Source organism: Ambystoma mexicanum, chromosome 11 (assembly GCF_040938575.1).
Source record: "Ambystoma mexicanum isolate Mex_15411 chromosome 11, UKY_AmexF1_1, whole genome shotgun sequence".
Classification (NCBI taxonomy): domain Eukaryota; kingdom Metazoa; phylum Chordata; class Amphibia; order Caudata; family Ambystomatidae; genus Ambystoma; species Ambystoma mexicanum.
This window is the reverse complement of record NC_090934.1, coordinates 1,381,037,451-1,381,062,041: the sequence shown is the minus strand read 5'-3', so window position 1 is coordinate 1,381,062,041 and position 24,591 is coordinate 1,381,037,451. Positions and strand designations below refer to the sequence as shown.

At 44.1% G+C, this 24,591-nt stretch overlaps 1 protein-coding gene across 2 annotated transcripts in view; it reads right to left on the bottom strand.

Moving 5' to 3' along the window:
• Nucleotides 1-24,591, bottom strand: part of PDE8A (phosphodiesterase 8A) — a 1,868,130-nt gene that overhangs the window by 859,722 nt on the left and 983,817 nt on the right. For both annotated transcript variants that reach the window (XM_069624978.1, XM_069624977.1), the window contains exon 5: nucleotides 18,856-18,913. In XM_069624978.1, coding sequence (XP_069481079.1) covers nucleotides 18,856-18,913 — 58 coding nt within the window. The remainder of the gene's footprint in view (nucleotides 1-18,855; nucleotides 18,914-24,591) is intronic.

The following is a 24,591-nucleotide window of genomic DNA, read 5'->3' as shown; positions in this document are numbered from 1 at the left end:
AGCAAAATGTTTTTTACAATGAACTAAATGTTTTCTAATATTGTGTTTTATATAATTCTAAATAAAATGAAAATGATAATTTGATTTATGCATCCACTTGCCCTCTTTCTATAGTGTTTCCTCACCTCCTGGTACCATTTTCTGTATATTATTATATGTTTCTACCTCAAGGTACCAGTGATTGTTGAGGTTCACACTTTTTTTGGGTTTTGTTTATGTCGGAAGGAGGGGCCATGTGATCTCTAGACAGTATGAATTGTTGCTGGGTCGATGCAACAACGAGGTATTGAGAGTGCGAGAGGGATGGGAGACAGAGCTAGGCATAACGTTTACTGACGCAGAATGGCCCAGGATTCTACTCTACACTAGGCAAGTCTCGAGGAATTTGAGGTTTAAGCTCACACAAATATACCTAATGCCCGCACGTACATGCCCCCACACATTGATTCCTGGCGTGGGTAGGCAGCACTGCCCTAGGTGCAGGGAGGAGGGGGCAAGACTGCTACACATGTTCTGGACATGGCGGGTGACTCAAACATTTTGGACATCTATTGCAGACAAGGTGGCTATTGGGGGATTAAGATGCACGATAGGCCACTGGACGCCGGCTTACCTCGAAAGGAAAGCAGAGGTGATAGCGAGAGCACAATACACCTGAAGAAAATTAAAGATTTGATTTGTATACTGGCAAAACGTAGGATCGCCATAGCTTGGAAGGCCGCAGCAGGTTAATGCATGGTGGGGGGACCCTAGTGTTGGGCTGTTACTGAGACAGTGGTGTGGTTTGGTGCGCAGCGCTGAGGTCTGCGAGACGCTGGCGGGGATGTAGAGTCCTGGAATATGCTTACATGGGTGATGTTTAACACAATCCCGGATACGGGAAGTATAGGATGGACACAGTGTTCAATTCTATGGCGGACCCTGGACGATGATTGCAGCTATTGCAAATGTGGGCCTCCCCAGTGGAAGTGATAATGCGCTGCACGCAGCACCGAGACGCACAAGGACTGGGGATTTTAGAAAGGTCATGCAAATGTGAATATGGAAAGTAGATGTATGGGCGGGACTATCATACGCGGCTGTTAAGAAAGGAAGAAGGCATTGACTATGGCAAGGGGAAAAGTGCACAGAATTGCACAGTGAACAACTTTGGATCTAACAACGTGCATATAATACCCAAGACTTGTGTATATATAAAAACCCAGCAGTGCAAATAAAGTAATTACCAATATATGAAAAGGGATGTGGGGTAAGCACTTAGGACCTCCTCATGACTGAAAGGAAAGTCAGCAAACTCTTTACCCACTATGCTCTTACAGATACTGACAGCGCTAAACCCACGTAGCGGGCAAGCAAGGACAGATTCTGTGAACTGACACTCTGTAAAATACTGAATAAGGAACTTTCAAACAGTACTCACGAGGACCGGAAAGACCACTAGAATGTCAGTAATTTCACGAACCCTGTAGATCAACCAGGGACCCAGAAGGCTGTAAAAGCAAAGGGTTAAAGATAACAAAATACATAAAACCCTAGTCAAGGGCAAGTATGAATTGTGATAATAAATTGTGAGGAAAACAAAAAGGGGATACACACTGGAACTAGTTACAACAACACCCACACCTAATAATCAATGGAAAATAAATGCAGAAGTGCAATGGAAAACATGGAATGGAATCTCAATAAAGTAGGATCAGGAGCAGGGAAAATGATATCACAAAAGGAAACCTTTCCCACCCATCCAAGGAGAAAAGGCAGTAAACTAATACTACAAAAGTAAGGTTAATGCATCAAGCTTTTCAGTAACCAGGACAGCATAAAGAGACAGAACGCACCGGCAAACTGGGCTGCATCAAAGAGTAAAGCACAGAGAAAGGCTGTCTGCAGACAGAGGAAGATAGAAAGGGAAATTCAGAAAGCATAAATCAATTAAGAACATTAATCCGAAATCCAGGACAGAGGAACAAGATACAGGAACTAAGAACTGGGCACAAAAGCTAGGAACTGGAACTAGGTACTTGGCACAATAACTAGGAACTGGAACTGGAACTAGGTACTAGGCACAGAAACTAGGAACAAGGAACTGGAACTAGGTACAAGGCACAGAAACTAGGAACAAGGAACTGGAACTAGGTACAAGGCACAGAAACCAGGAACAAGGAACAGAGACTAGTCACAACAGGAACACTGCTACAATGACCAGCGCCGGACTGAAGCAAACTGAGGCTTTTAAAGCTGCTTAACGAGCACACCCCTCAGGCGTGCCGCCTGCTGCACCTGCAGCCACAGGTGTTGCCTATCCTCCACCCAGCCTTGTCCTGCAAGGGAGGAGATGAAGCAGTGAGCCAGGCATTCTGGGAAGCAGGAGGTGAAGCAGTGAGCCAAGGCATTCTGGGAAGCATAGTCATTTGATTTAAGTAGCATGCTGGCTGCCAAAAACCTGGAATGGATCCGGAAGGGAAGAAACTTGGAAAATAAGGTTTTAACGCTCCCAATTCATCAGAACACTGTAGCATAAGGTTCGAAGGAAATGGCCAGTAGGGAATAAACCCCAAAACATGCCCCCAAGTGGCGGGGACGGGAACAAAGGGAGCGAGAACGGGAGCGAAGGGAGCGAGCCGTGACAGCGGCCCAAACTCTCCCACAAGACTGATTATCCAACCATGTTGTCATGCTTGTACACACATATAATGTAGGGAGTAATAAAATAGGAATGTGCTAGTCCCCCAACGTCAATATCACTGTCAGGTGCAGCAGCCGCAACACACAAGGCCCTCCGTAGGCCAAGTCCTCTGAACTAATATTGAATATATTGTGATGTAAAGCCGTGCAAGGACTCAAAATTGGTATCTTGTACACTTTCAAAGTTCAAATAGTTATTGCGCAAAATTATTATTGATTGCAACAAATCCACTTTATTAAATCAGCCGACACCTGTTTCGACCTATCGGTCCTTTTCAAGGCTAATTGTTATCCGTGTTCCAAGCCCTTGTTGTAACAAAAAATCTTCTGTTCCTGGTTGTTTCTAATGGAATAAATACGACTCTATTCGAACTTTGTGAAGTCAGCGATTACGCTATATTGAATATGAACTAGGACCCATTAAGCCATTACGGACTAGATTGTTGCAACATGAGAAATTACCCAAATGGGAAAACGACAGACATCTGCTTAATGGCATTAAACAGCAAGCAAAAATCTATGTACCACGTTGAAGTGTGCACAAAGTGTCACTCATCGGGCTACTGCAATGATATCTCAAATATATGATTCCTCACATGCCTGCAAAGAAGAACATGTTACTTACCAACTGTAACATTCTTTCGATTGGATGTTCCTCCCACGTATTCCTCATCTTAGATATTCGTATAGTCGGTTTTGCTGCTTCGGCAAAAAATATTCCACACCAGAGGGCGCTGTGCTCAATGTCGTGGTGTCGATGTCCCTGGAGGGCTGCCGTAGAGCGTCAACGTCATCCGTGGTATAAATAGCTCGAGCCGCGCTAGTTGGCTTCAGTTCTGTTTTTTTATTTTTTAGGATATCCTAAACTGAGGAGTTGATAAGGCGTACCCCTTAGACTGTAAGCTATCAAGGAACATTGAGTGTAAAATACGTAAACTGTACGGAGGGGTAGGTTGCGAGGGTCGATGAGGAATACATGGAAGGAACATCCAATCGAAAGAACGTTACAGTTGGTAAGTAACTTGTTCTTTGAATGGATTGTGTCCTCCCACATATTGCTCATCTTAGACTCCCAAAGCAGTGAGAATTTGGAGGAGGTAGTACTAATTAATTCTACCCATGAACCGTATGTAGAACAGCCTTAGCAAAAAGACCTCCTTGGGATGAGGTTGAATCTAAACAATAGTGTTCCACAAAAGTGTGCATTGACGACCAAGTGGCCGCTGCACAACACAAATATCTTGCACCGGGACATCCCTCCGAAGAGCCATCGAAGTCGCCGTGCCCCTAGTAGAATGCACCCTTAGCACATCTGGAGGTTTTTTACCTGCCAGCCTGTAACATTCCCCAATTGCTAAAATTATCCATCTGGCTAAGATCCGTTTTGTTACCGCTAGGCCCAATTTGTGGCCGGGATATCCAATGAGAAGTTGGTCACTTTGCTGAAATTTTGCCAGTCTAGAAATATAAAAGCTAGGAGCCCTTTTTGGGTCTAGCATGTTGAACCTTTCTTCCTCCTCACTTGCATGAGGGGGAGGATAGAAAGATGGCAATGTGATCTTTTGAGAAAAGTGAAAGTCAGACTATTTTTGGTAGAAATAACTTTGTCTTTATGGAAGATGGTGTGAGGAGGCTTACAAGACAGAGCCTGTAACTCACTCACCCTGTGGACTGATGTAAGAGCCACTAGCAGTACTGTCTTAAAAGTGAGAAGCTTTAGCAGACAAGAATGCAAAGGCTCAAAAGGAATGCATGTAAGGAATTTTAATACTAAATTTAGATCCCAAACGGGGACTTGAAATGGGACTGGAGGGTACATGTTAGTGAGATCCTTTAAAAACTGCACAATCAATGGAATTTTGAAGTACGACACCTCTTCTGAGGAGCGCTTAAAAATAGAAAGCGCAGCTAGGTATCCTTTTATTGTACCAATCTGGAGCCCCAGATTGGCCAAATGTAATAGGAAACAGAGTACCGTAGGTGTACCACATAGGAATAGATCCACATTCTTATCCTTGCACCAGTTACTGAACTTGTTCCAACGACACAGGTACAACAATTTTGTTGCTGGCCTTGTTTCAGAAAGCAAAATCTCCATTACGTCGTCCGGAAGATCCCAATCCTTATATCTCAGCCGCTCAGAAACCATGCCTGAAGGCTGAGTTTCATGACCTCTGTCTGGAGAACCCGACCTTCCTCTTGCGAGAGAAGATCCTCTCTTTGTGGAAGGCGTATTGGAAGGCAGATGGACATGTCCAGAAGTTCCGGGTACCACGTCCTCCTGGCCCAATCCGGGGCAATTAGGATCATGGTTTTCCTGTTCTCAACCTCCTGATTATGTGAGGAATCATGGGGACTGGAGGAAACGCATATAGGAGTGGAAATTCACAGTCCACTGTGAACACGTCCCCTAGAGCTCCTCTTGGAGGAAATTCCCTTGAGCAGTACAGTTCGCACTTCCTGTTGACACTGGTCATGAAAAGATCCACTTGCGGGGTTCCCCAAAGGGTGAAGATCTTTTGAAGGACTTCCTGAGCTAGTTCCCACTTGTGCGGGCCTGTGCTCTGTGTCTGCCGCTGTGTTCTGCTCTCCGGATAGGTGAACTGCTGATAAAGAGATTCCTTTTTGTATTGCCCAGAACCAGAGCTGCATTGCCTCTCCGCATAGTGGTAGTGACCCTACGCCTCCTCTCTCGTTGAGGTAGTACATGGCCACTGTGTTGTCCGTAATTATCAGCACATTCTTTCCGCTTACAGAGGGCAGAAAGCCCTTCAGTGCTAGTCTGATTGCCCTCAGCTCCAAAAGGTTGATGTGTAGTTTGGACTCCGATGGAGACCAACGACCGCCGATTGTCAGATCGTTGGTGTGAGCTGCCCACCCTGTGAGTGAGGCGTCTGTCACTACTGTTATCTCCGGCCATGGTTGGCAAAAAGATTCTTCCTTGAGGATATTGTTCTTGCAAGCCCACCATAGGAGATCTTGAGCCACTCTGGCCAGAAACTTGCAAAAGATCTGACATATTCCCTGAAAATTGGGACCATTGAGTCCCGAAGGCCCATTGAAGGGATCTCATTCTCAATCTGGCCACTGGCACCAGAAAAATGCAGGATGCCATGAGGCCAATCAACCTCAGAAAATCGAAGGCCGGTAGATGCTGGGCATTCTGGAACTTTGTTACCATCTGCAGAATGTGATGAGCTCTCACCTCGGGAGGCAAGGCTTTCCCAGAGGAAGTATCCAGGACTGCTCCGATGAATTGGAGTCTTTGGAATGGTATCATATGTGACTTCTTGTAATTGAGGGACAGCCCAGTCTGTGTAAGAAGTGGCAGGTCATGCTCGGATGTTTCTGGGCCTCTTCAGGTGAACGTGCCCCGATTAACTAATCGTCCAGGTATGGGTAGACATGAATCCCTCATCTCTTGAGACTCTCTGCCACTACCGCCATCAGCTTGGTGAAAACCCTCAGGGCGGAGGTCAGCCCGAATGGCAGAACTCAAACCGGATAGTGAGAACTGCCGACCTCCAACCTCGAGTACTTTCTGTGCTTGAGATGGATTGGCACATGAAAGTAAGCATCCTGTAGATACAATGTTACCAACCAGTGTTGAAGTTGGAGAGCCTGAAGGATCCGAGAAAGGGTTACCATCTTGAACTTGCCCTTCCTTGGGAACTTTTTCAAGTTTCTTAAGTCCAAGATGGGTCTCAATCCTCCGTCCTTCTTTGGGATGAGAAAGTATGGGGAATACCAACCCTTGTTCCTTTCCGCTAAAGGTACATGTTCTATTGCACCTTTCTCTAGCAGGTTTAAAATTTCCTGCAACAGGAGCAGATCTGGAATCTTGGCAGAGTTGTTAAGGCCTCAGAGTGGCTTAGAGGTGGCTGCAGCAGCGGCTGAGGGGACAGTTGCCGCTGCTGGGGCTGATCTAGCACCTCTTTCCTCGTCCACCCCTAGGACATTTTCTTTGTCCTAGGGGTGACTAGCCTGTCCCCTTCCTCTTCCAAATGAGGAATATAAACGAAAAGGATGACCCCTCTATGAAGATGAGCCTGAGTAGGAATGTTGCTGAGGTGACATATGGAGGCGCTAAGTGACTTAGCCACCGCCTTAGAGGTCTGCAGCTTCTCCAAACTTTCATCCGCCTTGCTGCCGAACAACCTCAAGCCGTCAAATGGCATATTGAGAAGTCTGGCCTGCAAATCTGGTGCAAAGCCCGACTTTCTCAGCCACGCAAACCTGCATAGCACTGTGCTAGAAGCCATGGACCTGCTGATGCTGTCAGCAGTGTCCAGTCCTGATTGGAGGCATTCCCCCATAGCTTCCTTTCCATCTTTTACAATCGCAAGGAAGCCGTCTCGTTCCTCGCCCTCAGGATACGTTCAGCCGCCGCACTAATACAATCCCACATGGTGTATGTAAACCTTGCAGGGTGCAAGTCACATTTGTGGACTTTAAAGCCATACTGCTCGAAGAAAAAATCTTGCAAGACCAGGCATCAATTCTCTTATCATCCCTATATGGGGGAATAGAGGTGTATGCCGATTGTCTGATGGATGTAGCTGCCTGGACCACTGAGCGTTCAGGTGTAGGATGCTTAGTTAAATAGTCAGTATCAGAGGACGAGGTTCTATATTTCCTATCAAAACTTCTATTTACCGCTGGTCCAGATTCTAGGGTTTCCCATGCGGCCATAACCTTCCTCTGAAGTGCTGCATGAAAAGGAAGAACAGGATCTTTTTGAGGACCTTGACTGAGACTGTTCGTCATGCCATCCTGTTTGTAGGTGGGTGAATTTCTGTTCCATCCCATGAACTCCACCACCCTATTCATAATATTTCTATATGCTGAGTCAGCATGATCAGCTGGGTCAAGTTTGTTGAATTCCAATTCAGGTGAAGTGTATATACCACTAGCTGTTTGGAGACAGTCATAGAGGTCAGACATTTTTGACTGAGGGTCAATTAGTTCCTCAGGAACATTCTTTGTATCATATCTCACCCCAAAAGGGGACGTCTCCTCCTCCGAGGATTGTTCTTCCTCATAAATTGAGGCCATAGACTTGAAAAAGTATTTTCTTTGTGTAGGGGTATACATTTTACCCGTGGTTTGTGAGGGCATTGACCTTGGTTTTGCCAATGGTGTCGATAATGGTGCCGGAATCAATGTTGTCCTCGACAAATGCGTTGATGTTGTTGACGCTGGCTTCGATAGATGGCTTCGATAGATAGGTGCTTTGGATAGAGGTGCCGTCGAGGAAGGTGTCGACGTAGCCTTCGACACTGGTGTCGATGACTGTTTGGAACTTGACGCCATTCTGTCTGGTGTTGCCTTCGGTTTATGCACTGATAGGCCCGTCTTGCTCTTTTTATGAGATATCAGAGAGGTTTCTATCGACAACACCCTCAACGATTTCTCACCGGATTTAGAGCGTCTAGTCTCTGACCTTCCTCTGGGTTAGGCAGAAACCTGTGCAGTTACCTTAGGGACCACTGCAAAAGATTTAAGACTACAGGTGTTTGGCAGTAAACCCACTTGGTAGCAGTCTGTAGCACACAGATTCACTTGGTAGCTGTGGCTGAGCAGTCAAGACTTCCCTCAAGAAGAGTTAGGCAGTAGACAGAGCATACAAAATAGGTACAGAAATACAGTAGCACAAGCAAACACTGACCACAGCTTGGGTGTAAAAGTATATAATTATTTATTTAACACACACTTATAAAACACACTAGCACTAAATGGGTAAGATCAGTTCAAAACACAATCACTATTATCATATGTACATCCCTGATTACTTGTTGGACAAGTCTTAGTTAACACCACTTATTTCCAGACAGAGGTGAGCGCTTAACTTTCGATGGCACTCCAACAAGTTAAATAAAAAGGGAGGGAAAAGCAGAATTATGGAATCACACACACAAAACACTTTTTAAAGAACCACAGCAAGTTCGGAAGGCACAGTCTACTGGTGAGCAAGGAAGTTTAGGTGCAAGGCCCATTTTCAAGGGAGCCAGGCGGAAGATGCCCAAGATCAGACAGTTACACAGAGTCTTTGAAGTTTGTGGAGGTAGTTCGAAAAAGGTTAAGTTCAGTTCAGAAAAGTTAGCTAAGGTGTCCCAGGCTAACCCAGGTTCGAGAGATGAGGATTTAATGCACCCCGTTCAATCGGTTGCAAGGGAAGCCAGGCGGAACACAGTACCTTAAATGGAGAGGATCCTCCAGCGGGGGCAGTTGTTCCTGGCAGCGGGTGCAAGTCGCAGCGTCGTCCAGAGGAAGAGAAGATCTTGTCGTGGAGGAAAGATGAAGGTCGTTGCACTGCCAGGGAAGAAACCAGCCGCGGAGTTCTCCGGTACAAAGGTACTACCCTTTCGGTTCGCGGTAGTGGTGAAAACGTGGTATCCCGGTTGCTGAGGTGCTTGGCACAGGCAAGGCGGCCACGAGATGCTCCAGGAAGGCGAAAAGAAGGTAGACTGGTTATCCCCACCAGTCGAAGGAAGAAGACTCTCCGAGCTGGAGATCTCCTCTGTCGCTGGGAAAAGTGGTGAGACGGTTCAGCAGGGCTCCACTGGTGGTGTCGTCGTTGCAGGTCGGCTCAGCTTCTCCCTCCTCGGATTCTTTAGGTCCAGTGGCGACGTCTGAAGTTCCAGTCCCCAAAGCCCTGCTTTTATGCAGCACACCCCCATTCACTCAGCCTAGCTGTCAATCAAACATGCTAAGTGGTGAGCCGGCCGGCTCACCACTTGGGCCAATCACACAAGAGTGTGACTTGAGTTACCAAGGTAACTCATTCCAGGGTGCCTAAACCCCCTCCCACACCCCCTGTGGTACCCAGACAGAGTGGCACCACTTTTGGAGGCTTCTGTGGAGAAGCCCGCCAAAAAGTGGAACAAAGGGCTCGAGTTGGGTTGGAGTCACAGAAGAGAACACAAACGCCATTTTAGAATCGAGTTCTGGCAAAAAATACCAACCGGCGAATTAATATTGAATAAATAAACTGGCGGTATGTTGTAATTAAAGTTGGTAGCCTCGAACAATGGGAAAATCCCATAGAGATATATTTGCGGTCGAATATAAAAAGTAGTATCCACTGCCACCAGCCAAAACTCAATCAGGGGGGACGGAGACGTGCCCCCTCGAACAACAGACCCCGGGGCAATCGAATTGCCCCAACCAGTACGTCCACAATATGATGGTTTGTACTGGTTTCTGTTTATAATTTGGGACTAGCAAAGCCAATGGTGACTTTACATGCCCTGGGAGACAGTAGTCAGTCCCAGGGTATGGAGTGTATGTTGGGGGGTCGCTACGACACCCCTGGGTTACGGCACGGAGGGTGCTGTGTAACCCACATCAAAAAAACACATGAGACCCTATGGAGTAAAAGACCCCATAGCCCATAAAACACATGAAAAGTTAAAGGAACACCTCAAATCATGTCTAAGAGTGGGAGCAAAAGAATCTCACTCTCAGCAGGAGAGAAAAAAATAAACCCCAAAAATCCAGCAAAGCTGCTGGGGGACTCACTAGGTTTGGGAAATTAGCCTTACAGAGAATTCTCCCTAACACTCTGACATCCTTAGAATGAGCTGGGGCATGGTCTTCATGCGATTTCTTTGAGGGGGTCGGGCCGCATTCTTGAAGATTTGCATCATTGAGGCTCTAAAAGCCTCCCATTCTCTAGGGAAATCATGCTTAGAGGACAAGTGATGACCCCTGCATCAGAAGATAAAGAAGAAGAAGAGGGAGACCAGTGACGTCTCTTCTTCGCCTTCATCGAAGAAGAAAGATTTTCTTGACCGACTCCTTGATTTAGACTTCTTTGACTTATGCCGGGACGCTTCCCTAGACTCTGCAGAGCCTTTATTTTTCTTCGAAGAGCCCTTCGAACGTTCCTCCCACACCGCCAATTTACCTAGTCGTTCCTTGAGAGCTTTACCCATCACAGCTTGACTGGAACCGCAGTCGTCAACTCGTTGGTCGGGACCCAGGCACCAGAGGCAATCTCGATGGGGGTCAGTTATAGACATTTTCTTCCGCAATTCTGGCATTTCTTGAAGCCAGTTTTAGGGGTAGAAGAATTAGAGAATGAAGACATCTCGAAAGACTGAAGCACCGTTTTCATACACACGAAACGAAAGCTTTCGGAATAATGGAACTGAAGCCAACGGGCGCGGCTCGAGCTATTTATACCACGGATGATGTCAGCGCTCTACAGCAGCCCTCAAAGGACATCGACGCCATGACATCGAGCACAGCACCTTCTGGTGTGGAAAAATGTTTTCTGAAGCAGCAAAGCTGACGATACGAATATCTAAGATGAGGAATAAGTGGCAGACACAATCCATTCGAAATTGAAGTTGTGTCATATGAATATATGCCATACAATGCGTCATTTTTGATCAAGTTGTGCCACTAAGTGTCCTGAAGACGGGTCCAATAGATCACATGAATGAGATTTATTCGAGCACGTGTCAGTCTGTTTTGGATCTAGAAACACCACTAAGTGTTGGCCAATACACTATTATAATTATATCCCCCACGTTCCTTACTAAGCTCACTTTCATCTTGACAATAACATTTGACTTGTGTAAGGCAGTTTTGTGATCAAGATTGTTTGTGGACATGACATTACGTATATTTTTTATGTGTTTTAGTATGTTGAGAAAAAGCCTTTTTTGTATATAATGTTTAAAAAATGTATTTTAGGAGATTGTGTACCTCTGTCTAAATAAAACAAGACAGTTCTCCATCTGTGTTCAGTGTGTATATTCACACCTTGTGCGTGTAAAGGAGGGTAGCTGTTATGTGGAACCCATATGTATATTACAGAAATTCGCCAAGTACAACACAAGTACTGTTTGCTGGGTTTGCTGCCTGCTTCCTTGGACTGCCCGTGGACCGTTCTGCGCGTCGAGGATTCGAACGTGTGGAAAGATCCCGCCGACCGGAGGACGTCTTAGGCTGATACACCTGATCCTGCCTGCCTGACTTCCTAAAGAATTAGGTTCCTTCCGGAGCGGAGGCTCCGCCTCCTGCAGGGAAACGCCCCTTTCTGCCTCCTTAAGTGGACTGCTCCCAGTGCACCGCGCGCGCACCGCCAAGTACAACACAAGTACTGTTTGCTGGGTTTGCTGCCTGCTTCCTTGGACTGCCCGTGGACCGTTCTGCGCGTCGAGGATTCGAACGTGTGGAAAGATCCCGCCGACCGGAGGACGTCTTAGGCTGATACACCTGATCCTGCCTGACTTCCTAAAGAATTAGGTGACTTTTTTTCAAAAACTTCCTACTCCGGGGGTTTGGTACAAACCAGATCCTGCCTTAGTAAGAGGGCGGCATTAGGTGGAGGTGTGCACCCTGTGCACAGTGAGCACACAGCTTAACAAGTGTGAAGTTGTGTTGTTTAGATAGAGTGGAGAACTGCATGGACCTGAAGCGTGTTGTTTGCATTAACCTGACATAGAACTGTTTGCTTTTTGTTTAGGTTCCTTCCGGAGCGGAGGCTCCGCCTCCTGCAGGGAAACGCCCCTTTCTGCCTCCTTAAGTGGACTGCTCCCAGCGCACCGCGCGCGCACCGCCAAGTACAACACAAGTACTGTTTGCTGTTCGCGGTGCGCTGGAAGCGAGGAGCTGGGAGGCTAGGAAGGCACGTCCCAGAGTTCGTGGGTCGAATATCTCTCCCTAATCGACTTGTGCCGGTAGGTGAGGGGGCCGTGAGATTCTAAGAAAAACCGTGAGATTTAACCTCTATTGTATGTGCCACTATTTTGCCATAGTTTGAGAGGTTAACTCTCTTTACTCAGAGGTTTACACCCCTGAATGGATTAAAAAAAATAGACTAAGACTAATACTCGGGCCTGTGATCAATCACTATTTTGAATAAGGCTTGTGTTTCTTGCTGCATTCAAAATTATGTCCTCCAGACTACGGAGTGGGTTAAAGGAAACGATAACTACTCCGAAAATACGTACCATTGAGGTTACAATGAAAAAATTGGATGATATGTATGGAGGTAAAAAGCCTATTGTACCAAATAGCGACAATACGAATGATAATCTAACGCATGAAATTAGTGCTATTAATAATCACGGGAATCATGTTAATTCAAATACAACAAGGAGAAGTTTCCTAAGTGTTCCAGAGCCAGAGCCAGAAACAGTGAATAATCATGCCTTGGGTAGTATGGAAGACACTAATATAGGGCCACCTTCTGACATTTCGATCTTAGCTCCTGCTGTATTAATGGAATTGGAGAAGCGGATCGTATTGTCTGACGGCCCGTCAACACCAGTGACAGCACGGCTAATTGGCAAACACCAAGTACACCTGCATTGTGATATCCCATGCACTTTACCATCAGAATCTGTCAATTTTTATAACTTAGAAAACTCAGTCTCTGAGCAAGTCCCTAGTGATTTGTGCAATGATGGCCCTCCCCAAGTAAAAAGGGGAGTGGTATGTTCCTCACCTGATATGCGAGAACCTACTCACAATAAACTATCGAAGACTGAAATACACGAGAACTTTCAATCCAAATCTACTCCTGATGCGGAGGATCTCTTGAGCTTTGAAGCCTCTTACCCCGTAATGTCAAGGATTCTCAACTTACTTGACAAGGGTCACGAGTATACGCATTATGAACTCCGCGATATAAAGACAGCGCTGCTCACCATATCCTCCAAACTTAACAAATTAGAGGGTTATATCTTTGCTGAAAATTACAAAAAGGAGAAAGGTTGTTACTCACCCAGTATCCCTTGTAGATGCACTGTTACAACAGCATCTCAAACAGAGAAATATGGTACACAGCAACCGGATCCTACCAAAGACAATGAGAGGGATCCAGTTTATAGTTTTCCAACGACGTTTGCCCAGATAGTGAATGTACCAAAAAACACAGATACGATACACATTTTTTCACACGCGCAGCTTTGCCAAATGGTAAAACTCAATTCAGAGAAAATTGATCAGCTAACTTTCTTTAACCTGCCTAATGACGCGATAACAGAACTAAATGGATCAAACCAGTTGATTGAACAGAATAATGTCTCTGGGCAATCACCTGATAGTCCATCTGATTTAGTAGAATTAATAAAAGAGGAAAAGGTGCAGAAGGGCGAGAATTTGGTAATTCCGCCACAAGAGGCTCACACTGAAACGCAAGGACAAAAACAATTCTTGTCACGTAAACAAAAAAGATTGCATATTCGAGCAATAAACAGATTAAACGCAAGAAATGAGAAAATACTGAGTAGACAAAGCCCTACTCAAAAACAAAAAAAATTAAAAAATCACGATCAAAATGTTAATTTTGATCAAAAAATGAATGCTAAGGGGAAACAAACTGAGGAGAACATTGATACCTCTGCTGGCAAGATAGATCTAGATGCAACGATTGATATAGATGAACTTACTATTGCAAGTCGTCTTGCTTTGCAACTTCAACTAAATGCTGCTACTAACAATGAAACAATCAAAGTATCTGTGACTGATAAATCTATCTCAGCCAAACAGAAGGAATTTGCGGCCTCACTGTCCTCCTCTCAACAATCACTGTTATCAGCGTTTTACAAACCCATCCCCAATAAGAAAACAACTGAACGGACTATTGTGGGAGCAGATTCATTAGAAGACAATAGGTCACCATTGGGAAAGTACAGTGACAAAGCCATACCTTCACACAAGCAAGCTGTTCAAAACTGTACACCGTACTTAGAGGGACTGACTCCAAATATAATAAAAAACGTATCCCCAGTGCAATTGGAGGCAGATAGAACAACGAAGCAGTCGGAGTTACAGCACCTGACTGAAACTGGAAAAAAAAACATAACTCAAAGTCACTTACTGGCTAAGCAAGCTGAGGAAGAAGTGATGCAGAAAATAGCTCTGACTACGGAGATACCTACCGATAAAGACTCATCCGTAAAGCCGATATCAACAATCTTGGGTTGGATTAGCACTCCTGAAATTAATGGTGATCAAGATTTGAACAGATCATTCATATTACACACCTTTAAAAAAATCCCTGCTCTAAGAACGCTGGTGTCAAACGACATTATATGGATCACTCTTCCATCCATAAAAAATCATAGGATGGTTTTGGAACTTCAATCCCCAATAATTGCTGAATTAATTTGGAATCATAAACGAGAGCTAAAAATGTTGGGACTGGCAGTATTCCAAATTCCTACTATTGATGAAGCTAAAAACTTCAATGAGGTAATTCCTTTAACTATTACAACTAAAAACAATCACGCATCTATGGATAAGGCAAATAATTTAATGGATAAGGCAGTCTTGGCACAGTTGGTTGCTATCTCTGCAGTATCTAAAGATTGGTCCTGGCTACCGGCAATATTGGGGAATCGAAAGGAAGAAACAATTATAGATCACTCGTAGTAGCAAAAAGCTCCTTAGAATAATATCATGGAACTCATGTGGGCTGAAAAACCTAAAAAATTGGGCAACTAGATATGTCCCGCATGAGTTTGCGGATATTATATTATGCCAGGAAACCATGGCTCTTAAACCACTAGAAATCAGAGGCTTTACAGCATATTCAAAACTTGCAAAACGAGTACATAGAGGGAGACCATCAGGGGGGATCTCCATCCTGGTAAACACTGCTCTGAGGTACTCCCTGTTATCAACCGTTATAACTACATCCTACATTGCAATTGTAATTAACACAGGACTATCATCTATGGACTATGTTTTAATAGTATCAGTATACTATAACCCACTAGGTACCGCAATGGATTCTTTACTGAAAGATTTGGATACTCTGCTTGATGAAGTTTTCTGTAAGTGGTCTAACGTAAAAATAATCATAGGAGGAGATTTTAATTCAAATTGTACTGAAACTCTGCAAAACGAAAATCAAAGTTATGTACAAAGTTTATCCCTGATATCAAGGAGACGGGGAATACGACTAAAACAATTCTTTAAACGCTGGAACATAGACTTTTTACCCTTTCTCATAACAGGAAAGGCGATCACATGGTCCCGAAATAACAGATCTTCATGTATCGACTACATTGCGGTATCTGGGGAACTAGCATCAGATTGTAAGGGGGTCGAGATCGCGACGACTGAATTGAGTGACCATCGTATTTTATATGCAGATTTCCAATTAATGATTCCAAAATTGCTATTAGACCCACTTAGCATATTTATTTCGGAAGATCGACCAGGTGCTTCCCTCCGATGGAATACCAAAACTTGTAAAAACTTAAATGTAATCATCAAGATGTTAATATATTGCGACAGCAACAATCATGAACCACAAACAATTGTCTTAACGATTAGTCAAATTTCATTAATTATTACAATAGCGCTCATGTATTTGATAATTCAAAAAAGTAAAGAAATATCAAAACCGCCGGTAGTCGCCTTAATGGCTACCAGAATTGCAATCTTAAGGAAACAAAAGAAAAATGAAATTCTGCAATTAAATGAAATGTGTCTATCTAATAGTGAATACTATAAACAGAAACGAAAAGTACTCAACAAATATGGTAATCGCATAAAGAATTATAGAATATACCTTCATAATACAATGAACCAAACAATGATAGCAGCATTGTGCAAAAATGACAGGCGTTCGATGTGGGCACTCTTAAGGGGTAACGACTTCCTTCAAACGGTGAATCAAAGCTCGAGTATAAGTGCCGAAACATGGACACAATATTACAAAAAAAAATTTGCCTTACCGGAAAGATTTAAATTACTTGTTGATAAATTTACAAATAGATTGTTGAATGAATTTGAGGGCTGGTCACTTGAGGATATCACATGGGCACTTGGAAAATTGAACAAATCAAGAGCGCCTGGTCCAGACTGCATTCCACCATGTGCTTTGAAAGAAAACGTTCAGTTATGGGCTCCGATATTAAAAACTCAATTTGACGAGATTATTTGCTCTTCTACTGTTCCTCCATCTTGGCTTCAATCGGTTATAGTCCCAATTCATAAGAAAGGGATCAAAACCAATCCAAGCAATTTTCGTCCGATTGCCTTGATGGATGCAAGTGCCAAGACCTTAGCTATCTTGTTGTTACAACAGCTGAAGGCGGTAATTAAGCAACGGAACATTCTATCGAAATTTCAGATTGGCTTTCGCGCCGGAATGGGAACTGCTTTAAATGCAACTGTTTTGGCGCACCTAATTGCACAAACGAATATTCCGAACACGGGTCCACTATATATGGCATCCGTGGATTTAACAGCAGCTTTCGACTGTGTAATTAGGACTCTTCTCTGGGCAAAGATGGATGAAATGGGGTTTCCGCTTCACTTAATAGCAATGTTGGCCAAATTGCATTATAACACCTCATATCTGGTCCGCATTAATAGCTCTGGTTCAACTACAGTTCCGATTATTACCGAGGTGGGGGTAAAGCAGGGGTGCAACTTGGCAGCTACCCTATTTAACCTATATATCTCTGATATAGAGTCAATATGGAACTCGGAATTAAGCTATCCAGCAAGACTGGCACATTTGCGTATCCAATGGATTGCATTTGCAGATGATGTTCTAATTTTTGACCGAACCCCTTATGGCCTACAAAGAAAACTGGAAATATTTGCAGTATATCTTTTTAAAAACAACCTTACATGCAATGTGGAGAAGTCAAGTATATTCATATTAAAAAACTTAAAAAAGAAATCTCCCAAAATGCAATGGTCGATAAATACCATCCATATGCCCATTGCATTAAATATGAGATATCTGGGATATGATATTATTGACTCACCTTCTAGAAAAACATGGTCTGCAAATTTAAATGCAAAAAAAAATCTTCTAGTGACACAAATGCGGATGGTATTTGCAAAGCATTGTAAATTTTCAATGGAACCACTTATTCAATTCTATATGCTGAAAGTGGAAGCAATTCTACTTTATGGATTGGATCTATGTCTATGTAACATAGACTTAATATTAGATCAAATCCAAGGGCAACTGTGGAAAGCGACTTTGAGACTGCCAAAATCACTCCCAAATTGTATATTACGACAGGAGTTAGGAATTTCTGCTCTATCAACCAGGTACCATTGGCGACAGCTAACAAATTACGGAAAGATGTTGTTCCCACAGCAACACTCATTGTATGGGGAATTTCTAATCATGATTGGGAAACGAATACCCAAATCATTGTTGGAGTTCTCGGAATGTATGATAAAAATACTGGCCGAATGTGGTTTAAAACCAACAGATCTAGAATTCCGTATGGGACTTGTAAAAAAACGCCTATACGAGCAGGATTGGGTATTAACAATAGAAGACATGCAAGAAAAGAAGTTATACACTGAAGCGGCAAAATTTGCAACAGCAAGAGTGCCCCGCAAACCTTATTTGATTAAATTCCCGGCGAACAAACAGAGACAAGTCTATCTGAGATTTAAACTCAATCTGTTTCACACCCTTGAGAATACCATTAAATGGAAAAAAAACTTTAATGTTGGACAAAAACCTTGGTGTAGATTTTGTGGGGGTAAAATCTGGATAGAAAATCTGAAACACCTTACAGTATATTGTGAATACTTTGAAACTTTGCGATATATGCTAATTGGTCCACAGGTTCTAGGCATGACTGAGGAAGCAAGGGAATGGTGTTGGAAAAAATTTATGTGGGGATACTCAACGAAAGTAATTGTCTTATTGTGCGCATTTCTTGAAAAACTGGAATTCGAACTAGAGGAGAAAGAAAATATGAATTAAATTCTAATGTTAAGCTTGTTAATAATCTAATTGTAGAAGAAAAGTATGAATTTGCCTACACATTAGTAAGCTAAACGCGTGACCAAAGTATGAATTTGCTCTATTTAATTGGATTGAATTTACAAATACGTATGACGATGCACAATGATGATTTTAATTTAACATAGCATGAACGTGAGTTAATTTTCTATGAAATGATTTTAATAATGGAACATGATGATGTTGTAAATGTTTGTTAATCAAACTTCAAAAACAACTTTTAATAAAAAAAATAAAAAAAAAATAAAAAAAAAAAAATTACAGAAATTCTGTGGAACATGCCGACAACATTTGCAGAACTTTATATATGCTGTTTGAATATTTACTATTTCGAAATTATTTTCCAACATAAGTAATGTATTACTGCATATGCTTTCAGAATAGAAGAAAAGAAAGTGGCATTCAGTGTCCTTACATACCCTGTTGAAGCCAGCAGATATAAGGGGCATTATGGATGTTTCATCACGATCACCATGCCTTTGAAGAAGGATAATGAAAATTAAAACTATGCTGTCAATGAGAGGAAACAAGTTTGCATTGCTGTGTATAGAGGTACGTTTCTGCTGCCAAGTTCTTTTAAATCCATTTTAATAAATAAAAGAAAATTTACCGACCTGAGAACTGGGTACTCCTTTCCTAGAAACCATTTCACAAAAAAGACTACTGAGGAAGTTTGAGTCTTGTGAGAGGAACACAAATAATGCATGCACAACTTTGTGGATTGGCACTGCTGCTTTTACATGTAATCACCAGATTACCATATGTTACAGAATGTCCACCCACAGGATTCTGCATGCTTCACTTCCCACCAATCACGCCAAAAGTAGAATATAAACCCTGAATGCATTGATGGTTTAATGTGAAGGAACATAAGGTTTTCCAACTCATTCTGAACTCCATCACACTCCCAAACACTGGTAACTGATCGCCAGTCATAAGAGGAATTAGAATAGGTGGCTTACCATAGTGAATACTGTACTACTAGTCCATGGTCCCCTCCCTTTCCTCCATACTGATGTGATGTCATCTCCTTCAGGGAAGTGGCCTCAGCGTTCGAACAGCAAAAGAATATTTCTCTAAGCGAAGCTGGGGGCATGGGCCACAATGTATGTGCCAGGCTCTGCATATGATAACCTCAGCCCTGCGGCTTCACCCCCCAGTCCTTTTCCATCTGATCAGGCTGTGCCTAATGGACATCTACATTTTAGCAGCGATACAAGAAAGGTCGCATATAGCAACGGGGACTGCGGGATAGGAGTGCAATAGTTGCTGTGGTGTGTAAATATTATTTACTTCATACTCTTGGGAGATTACCAAGTCAGATTGGATCTAAACCCCAGCCTAGGCAATTTAGTTTTGGGAAAATATCAGTAAAAGTTGGAAACAGCTCTGCAACTAGCATCCAGAGCATAACATTTGCAGAATGTCAGGGTGCAGAACAGGTACCTCTCTTGCAAACCCTCAGAGTGACACATGTCTTTGAAAAGCCACAGAAGCAACCTTTGCTTTTACTGCATAGGCGTGAAACCACTGTGGCACTGACGCAAGACTTTTAAAGTTTAACATCTGACCATGGAAGCTTGGAAGGTCTACTTATCAGAAAAGAGACCACCACAGGTAATAACAAAGTTACTCACCGTAGTGACTACCTTACTCCTAGTGCATATTTCCCTTTCCTCCATAATTGTGGGACATTCCATCCTTCGGGATGGGACCGGAGCACTTTTTTAAAAAAGCATTAAAAAATTCAGTCCTTATCTACCGCCAAGTCTGTGACCATTTTTTTAAAAACAATTTTATTAGTTTTTCAAACAAACAATACAAACCAAACATGCAGTGCATATATCAACAGCTCAATTGCACATAACTTAGTTCTGAGCACTGCTTCCCTTATCCCACCACCCATTCCGGGCCTATTACTGCCCCCTTTCCGTTCTTGCATCTTGTGGTGGTGTCTCCCCTTCCATGGGGTCTGTCGGGTCTTGTGATGACCCAAACAACTCCGCTATTAATGCTTTCCAGGCCATCAAGGTCTCAATCTCCTCCTCCCCCCCAGCACTGCCCGCTTCTTGCCATACCATGGTTTCTGCCTCTGCCCACTTCTGCAGTTCTTTCCACCACGCCTCTACTCGTGGTTTGTGGCATGTCTTCCACCCCATAGCAATTCTCCTCTTTGCAAGCGCATATGCTAGATCTTTTAATTTACCCACATGCTTAAGTTTCTGTGATCTGGGGACCCCCCCCCAACAAGCAGGCCCACACCGTGTCCACCACAATCTTGACCCCCTTCTCCACTAGTTTCCGTGTAACCTCACTCTAGAATCGCTCAATAACCGGGAATGACCAAAACATATGTACCATACCCACCTTCCCCTCATCACATTATGGGCATGCCTGCCGACCTGCATTTTCAAACCTAGATATCCTCTGGGGTGTCATATACGCCCTATGTGTGACATACAGCTGTATCTGCTTTAACCTTGCATTCCTCGACACCTTCTTATGGTACCCCTGGGATCATTCCCACATCCCATCCTCCATGGGGGCTCCTACTTCCGCTTTCCCTTCTTGCCTCAATTGTGTTATCTCCTTCCCAACTTTAGACATCATCTCGTATATTCTAGATATTTCATGTCCCCCCTCAGTTATATCGTATATTGTATCTATGGTAGCATCCGGTTCTTCCTCCAGTACCATTTCGGGCCATGTTCTTTTAATTCTTTGCACCATTCTGTGGTGCGTAATATACTGGCATGTGTGTAACCCGGTCTCCTCACCCAGCACCTCACAATCTATAATAGACCCCTCACGCCAGATATCCCCCATTGTTGCTAGCCCAACCGGTTCCCAGTGGTTCCTGATTATTATCCTGAGCTGCTTCTCTCCCCCTGTCAATGCAACTAATGGTACCTGTGGGGACCATGAGGATGGGTTCTCCATCTGGCATGCCCTGCGCCATATCTTCCAACCTAGCATCATCATCTTGGGACGCCATTCCATTTCTGTCTTGGGCAACCACATCATCTCTCTCAAGTAAAATGGGGTACAATCTTGGCCAAACAACCTGCATTTGGGGGTTACGTCATCTGAGAGCCATTTGGCAACGTATTGCAATTGGCTTGATGCATAACAGACCTCATAATTAGGCAGTTTTATCCCCCATTTCTCATAGAAATTCTGTAGCTTCCATAGTGCCACCCTGTTTCGCGTGCCATGCCACAGGAAATCCCTACACACACTATTCAGTTTAATGAAGAACTTCTTGGGTATCAGGTATGGTATATTCCCAAAATAGTGCAGGAGCCTAGGTAGGACCACCATCTTTAGCATTGCCCTTCGTCCCATCATTGCTAAGGGCAGCTTTAACCAAAATCTCATGCTGTTTTCAATTTATTTAATGGCTACCTCCGTGTTGTGCCTATGCTCCTCTTCCACTGTGTGGTATACATCTATCCCTAAATAACGAAATGTGCTAACCTCCCATGGTATCTGTAACACCGGTAACCATTCCATTGGAATCCCCCTATATACCCCCAGTGGGAACATGCTAGATTTCTGAGGGTTCACTACTATGCCAGGCAACCTCGCATATCTCTCCATCACTTCTAGAATGTATTGAAGATTTTCTTCCGAGTGCCACAGATACAGCAGCATGTAAGTCTGTGACCAATTAAGCAATACTAGAGGATACTTAATAGAGCGGACGTCGGGCGGGCGTGTGGAGAAAAGGGGACTATGGACTAAGACTAAGGTAGTCACTACGGTGAGTAACTTTGTTATACTCCTACGTCCTGTCCCCTTTCCTCCATACTTGTGGGAGATTCCAAAACACTCCTCACAGGTAATACGGGTGGATGGAACTTCCCTACTGAAAAATGTTTTTAAGGACAGCCTGGCCAAATTGAGCATCGGCCCTCAAGCTCAAGTCCAAGCAGTAAAGCTTACAGAAAGCTGATGGGGAAGCCCACGTAGCTGCCTTGGCAATAGTTTCCCAGGGAACGTATTTTTGGATAGCAACAGCAGCCGCTTTGCCACGTACAAGATGGGCATGAATGCCCTTTCGGAGGTTGAATGTCCTGAATGGTATACGCATGTGTAATACAGGAGGCAATCCATCGGGATATAGTAGCCTTTGAAGCAGGTTTCCCTTTCGGGTCTCCGAACGTAACAGAGGAGCCCCTGAGTTTAGATGTTCTGTCCAGATAGAATTTAAGAGCTTGTCTGACATCTAAATTGTGTAACATTCTCGGCAGCTGAGACTGGGTTTCGAAAAAAGACATGTAATGATATAGATTGATTCAAATGAAAATCGGTCACTACTTTAGGAAGGAAAGAAGGATGAGTGCAGAGAAAAACCTTATCCTTATTGAAGGTAAGGAACAGATGTACCACAGACAGAGCTTGAAGCTCACTTACATGCCTTGCCAAAGTTACTGCGATCAAAAAGGCAACCTTCCAAGAAAAGTACTCCAGATCCGTCATAGCCATGGGTTCAAATGGTTTATGGCATAAGGCGGTCAGGACCACGTTTAAATCCCACTTTGGATGGGCATTGCGTACACGTGGAAAAAGATGTAATAAACCTGCGAAGTGCCTTTTGATACCTGGGTTCGTCAAAGAAAAGGAACAGGGGTCAGTAGACAAGTAGGCGGCAACATCCGACAAGTAAGTCCTACAAGACAGAACATGAATGCCCGAAGCAGCCAGATGAGAAATGAACGAAAGGACAGTGTCAATCGGAGCCTGTCTGGGGTCTAGATGCTTAGCCAAACACCAGTGACAAAACCAGAGCCACTTGCTCCTATACTGAGACCTCATAGAAGGCTTCCTGGCCGCTTGGATAATGCACATATTATCCTCGGATAGGTTAAATTGCGATATAAACTTGAATTCAGGTACCAGGGCGCTTAGCTGAATGATTGTGGGGAGGGGTGCCACATCTGCTGATCACAATGGCAGTCTGAATGGAGGACAAATCGACAGATGCTTAAGTTCCGAAAACCGGAATCTGGCTGGCCACCAAGGAGCTATGAACAGGAGATGCAATTTGATGCATTCCTGAGCTTGCAGAGTGACCGATGAATCAGAGGACGAGGCAGGAAGGCATAAGCCCTCATGTTGTGCCTCGGAATCTTGAGAGCATCCGCTAGAGAGGATGCCCTGAGACTGTTCCTGGATACATAAAGAGGACGTTTCTTTTTTTGTGGCAGTCGCAAAAAAGGTCCACTTCTGGAGTGCCCCATTGGCAAAAGATGTTGGAGAGGACCTCCATGTTCAGTTCCCACTCGTAGCTGGCTGCTGTCTGCCAGCTGAGTAAGTCTGCCGTCACATTGAATTGCCCCAGAATGTGTACCAAATGCCGTGCTGGATGGCCCGTTCCCAAATGTGAATGGCAAGGTCCACAAGAGTTGGTGACTTGGTACCACCCTGCTTGTTGATATAAAACATTGACACCGAGTTGTCCATGCGGACGCGGACCACCCGGTTCATGGTGGAAGGTTGGAAAGTTTTCAGCGCCAGAAAAACAGCCAGGAGTTCCAAATAATTTATATGAAACTGCCTGTCCTGCAGTGTCCATAGATCAAAAACTTGGAGATGATCCAGCATCGCGCCCCACCCCAGAAGGGAGGAGTCTGTGGCAATCGTCACTTGTGGGCAGGGCTCCTGAAAGGAGGCTTCTACTGTAATATTGTTGGTCGGGGACCACCATAGAAGGTCCGCCATCATGCAGGATGGGACTGGAATCATCTTGGAATCTGAGTCCAAAGTCTGACACCAATAGCTCAGAAGAGCTATCTGGGTACGCCTCATTTTGAGACGTGCCAGAGGAAGAGCAGGCGCGCAAGAGGCCATGAGGCCCAGACGTCTCTGGAACCACCAAGCCGTTATGTACTCTGAATGGATGAAGAGTTGACACATGGTGAATAGATCCGCAATCCTGTCCGCCATCAAATACACCCCGGAGTCGATAGTGTTCCAACGGAAACCCAGGAAGATCAGGTCTTGGGAGACCGTCATGGAAGATTTCCGCCAATTCACTGACAGCCCAAGATGGAAGGGAGGAGAGACTGGAGATTGCTCAAAGACGTCAGAGGACAAGGGCTGCGTATGAGCCAATCGTCCAGTACGGATATACATGATATAGTCGAAGGAAA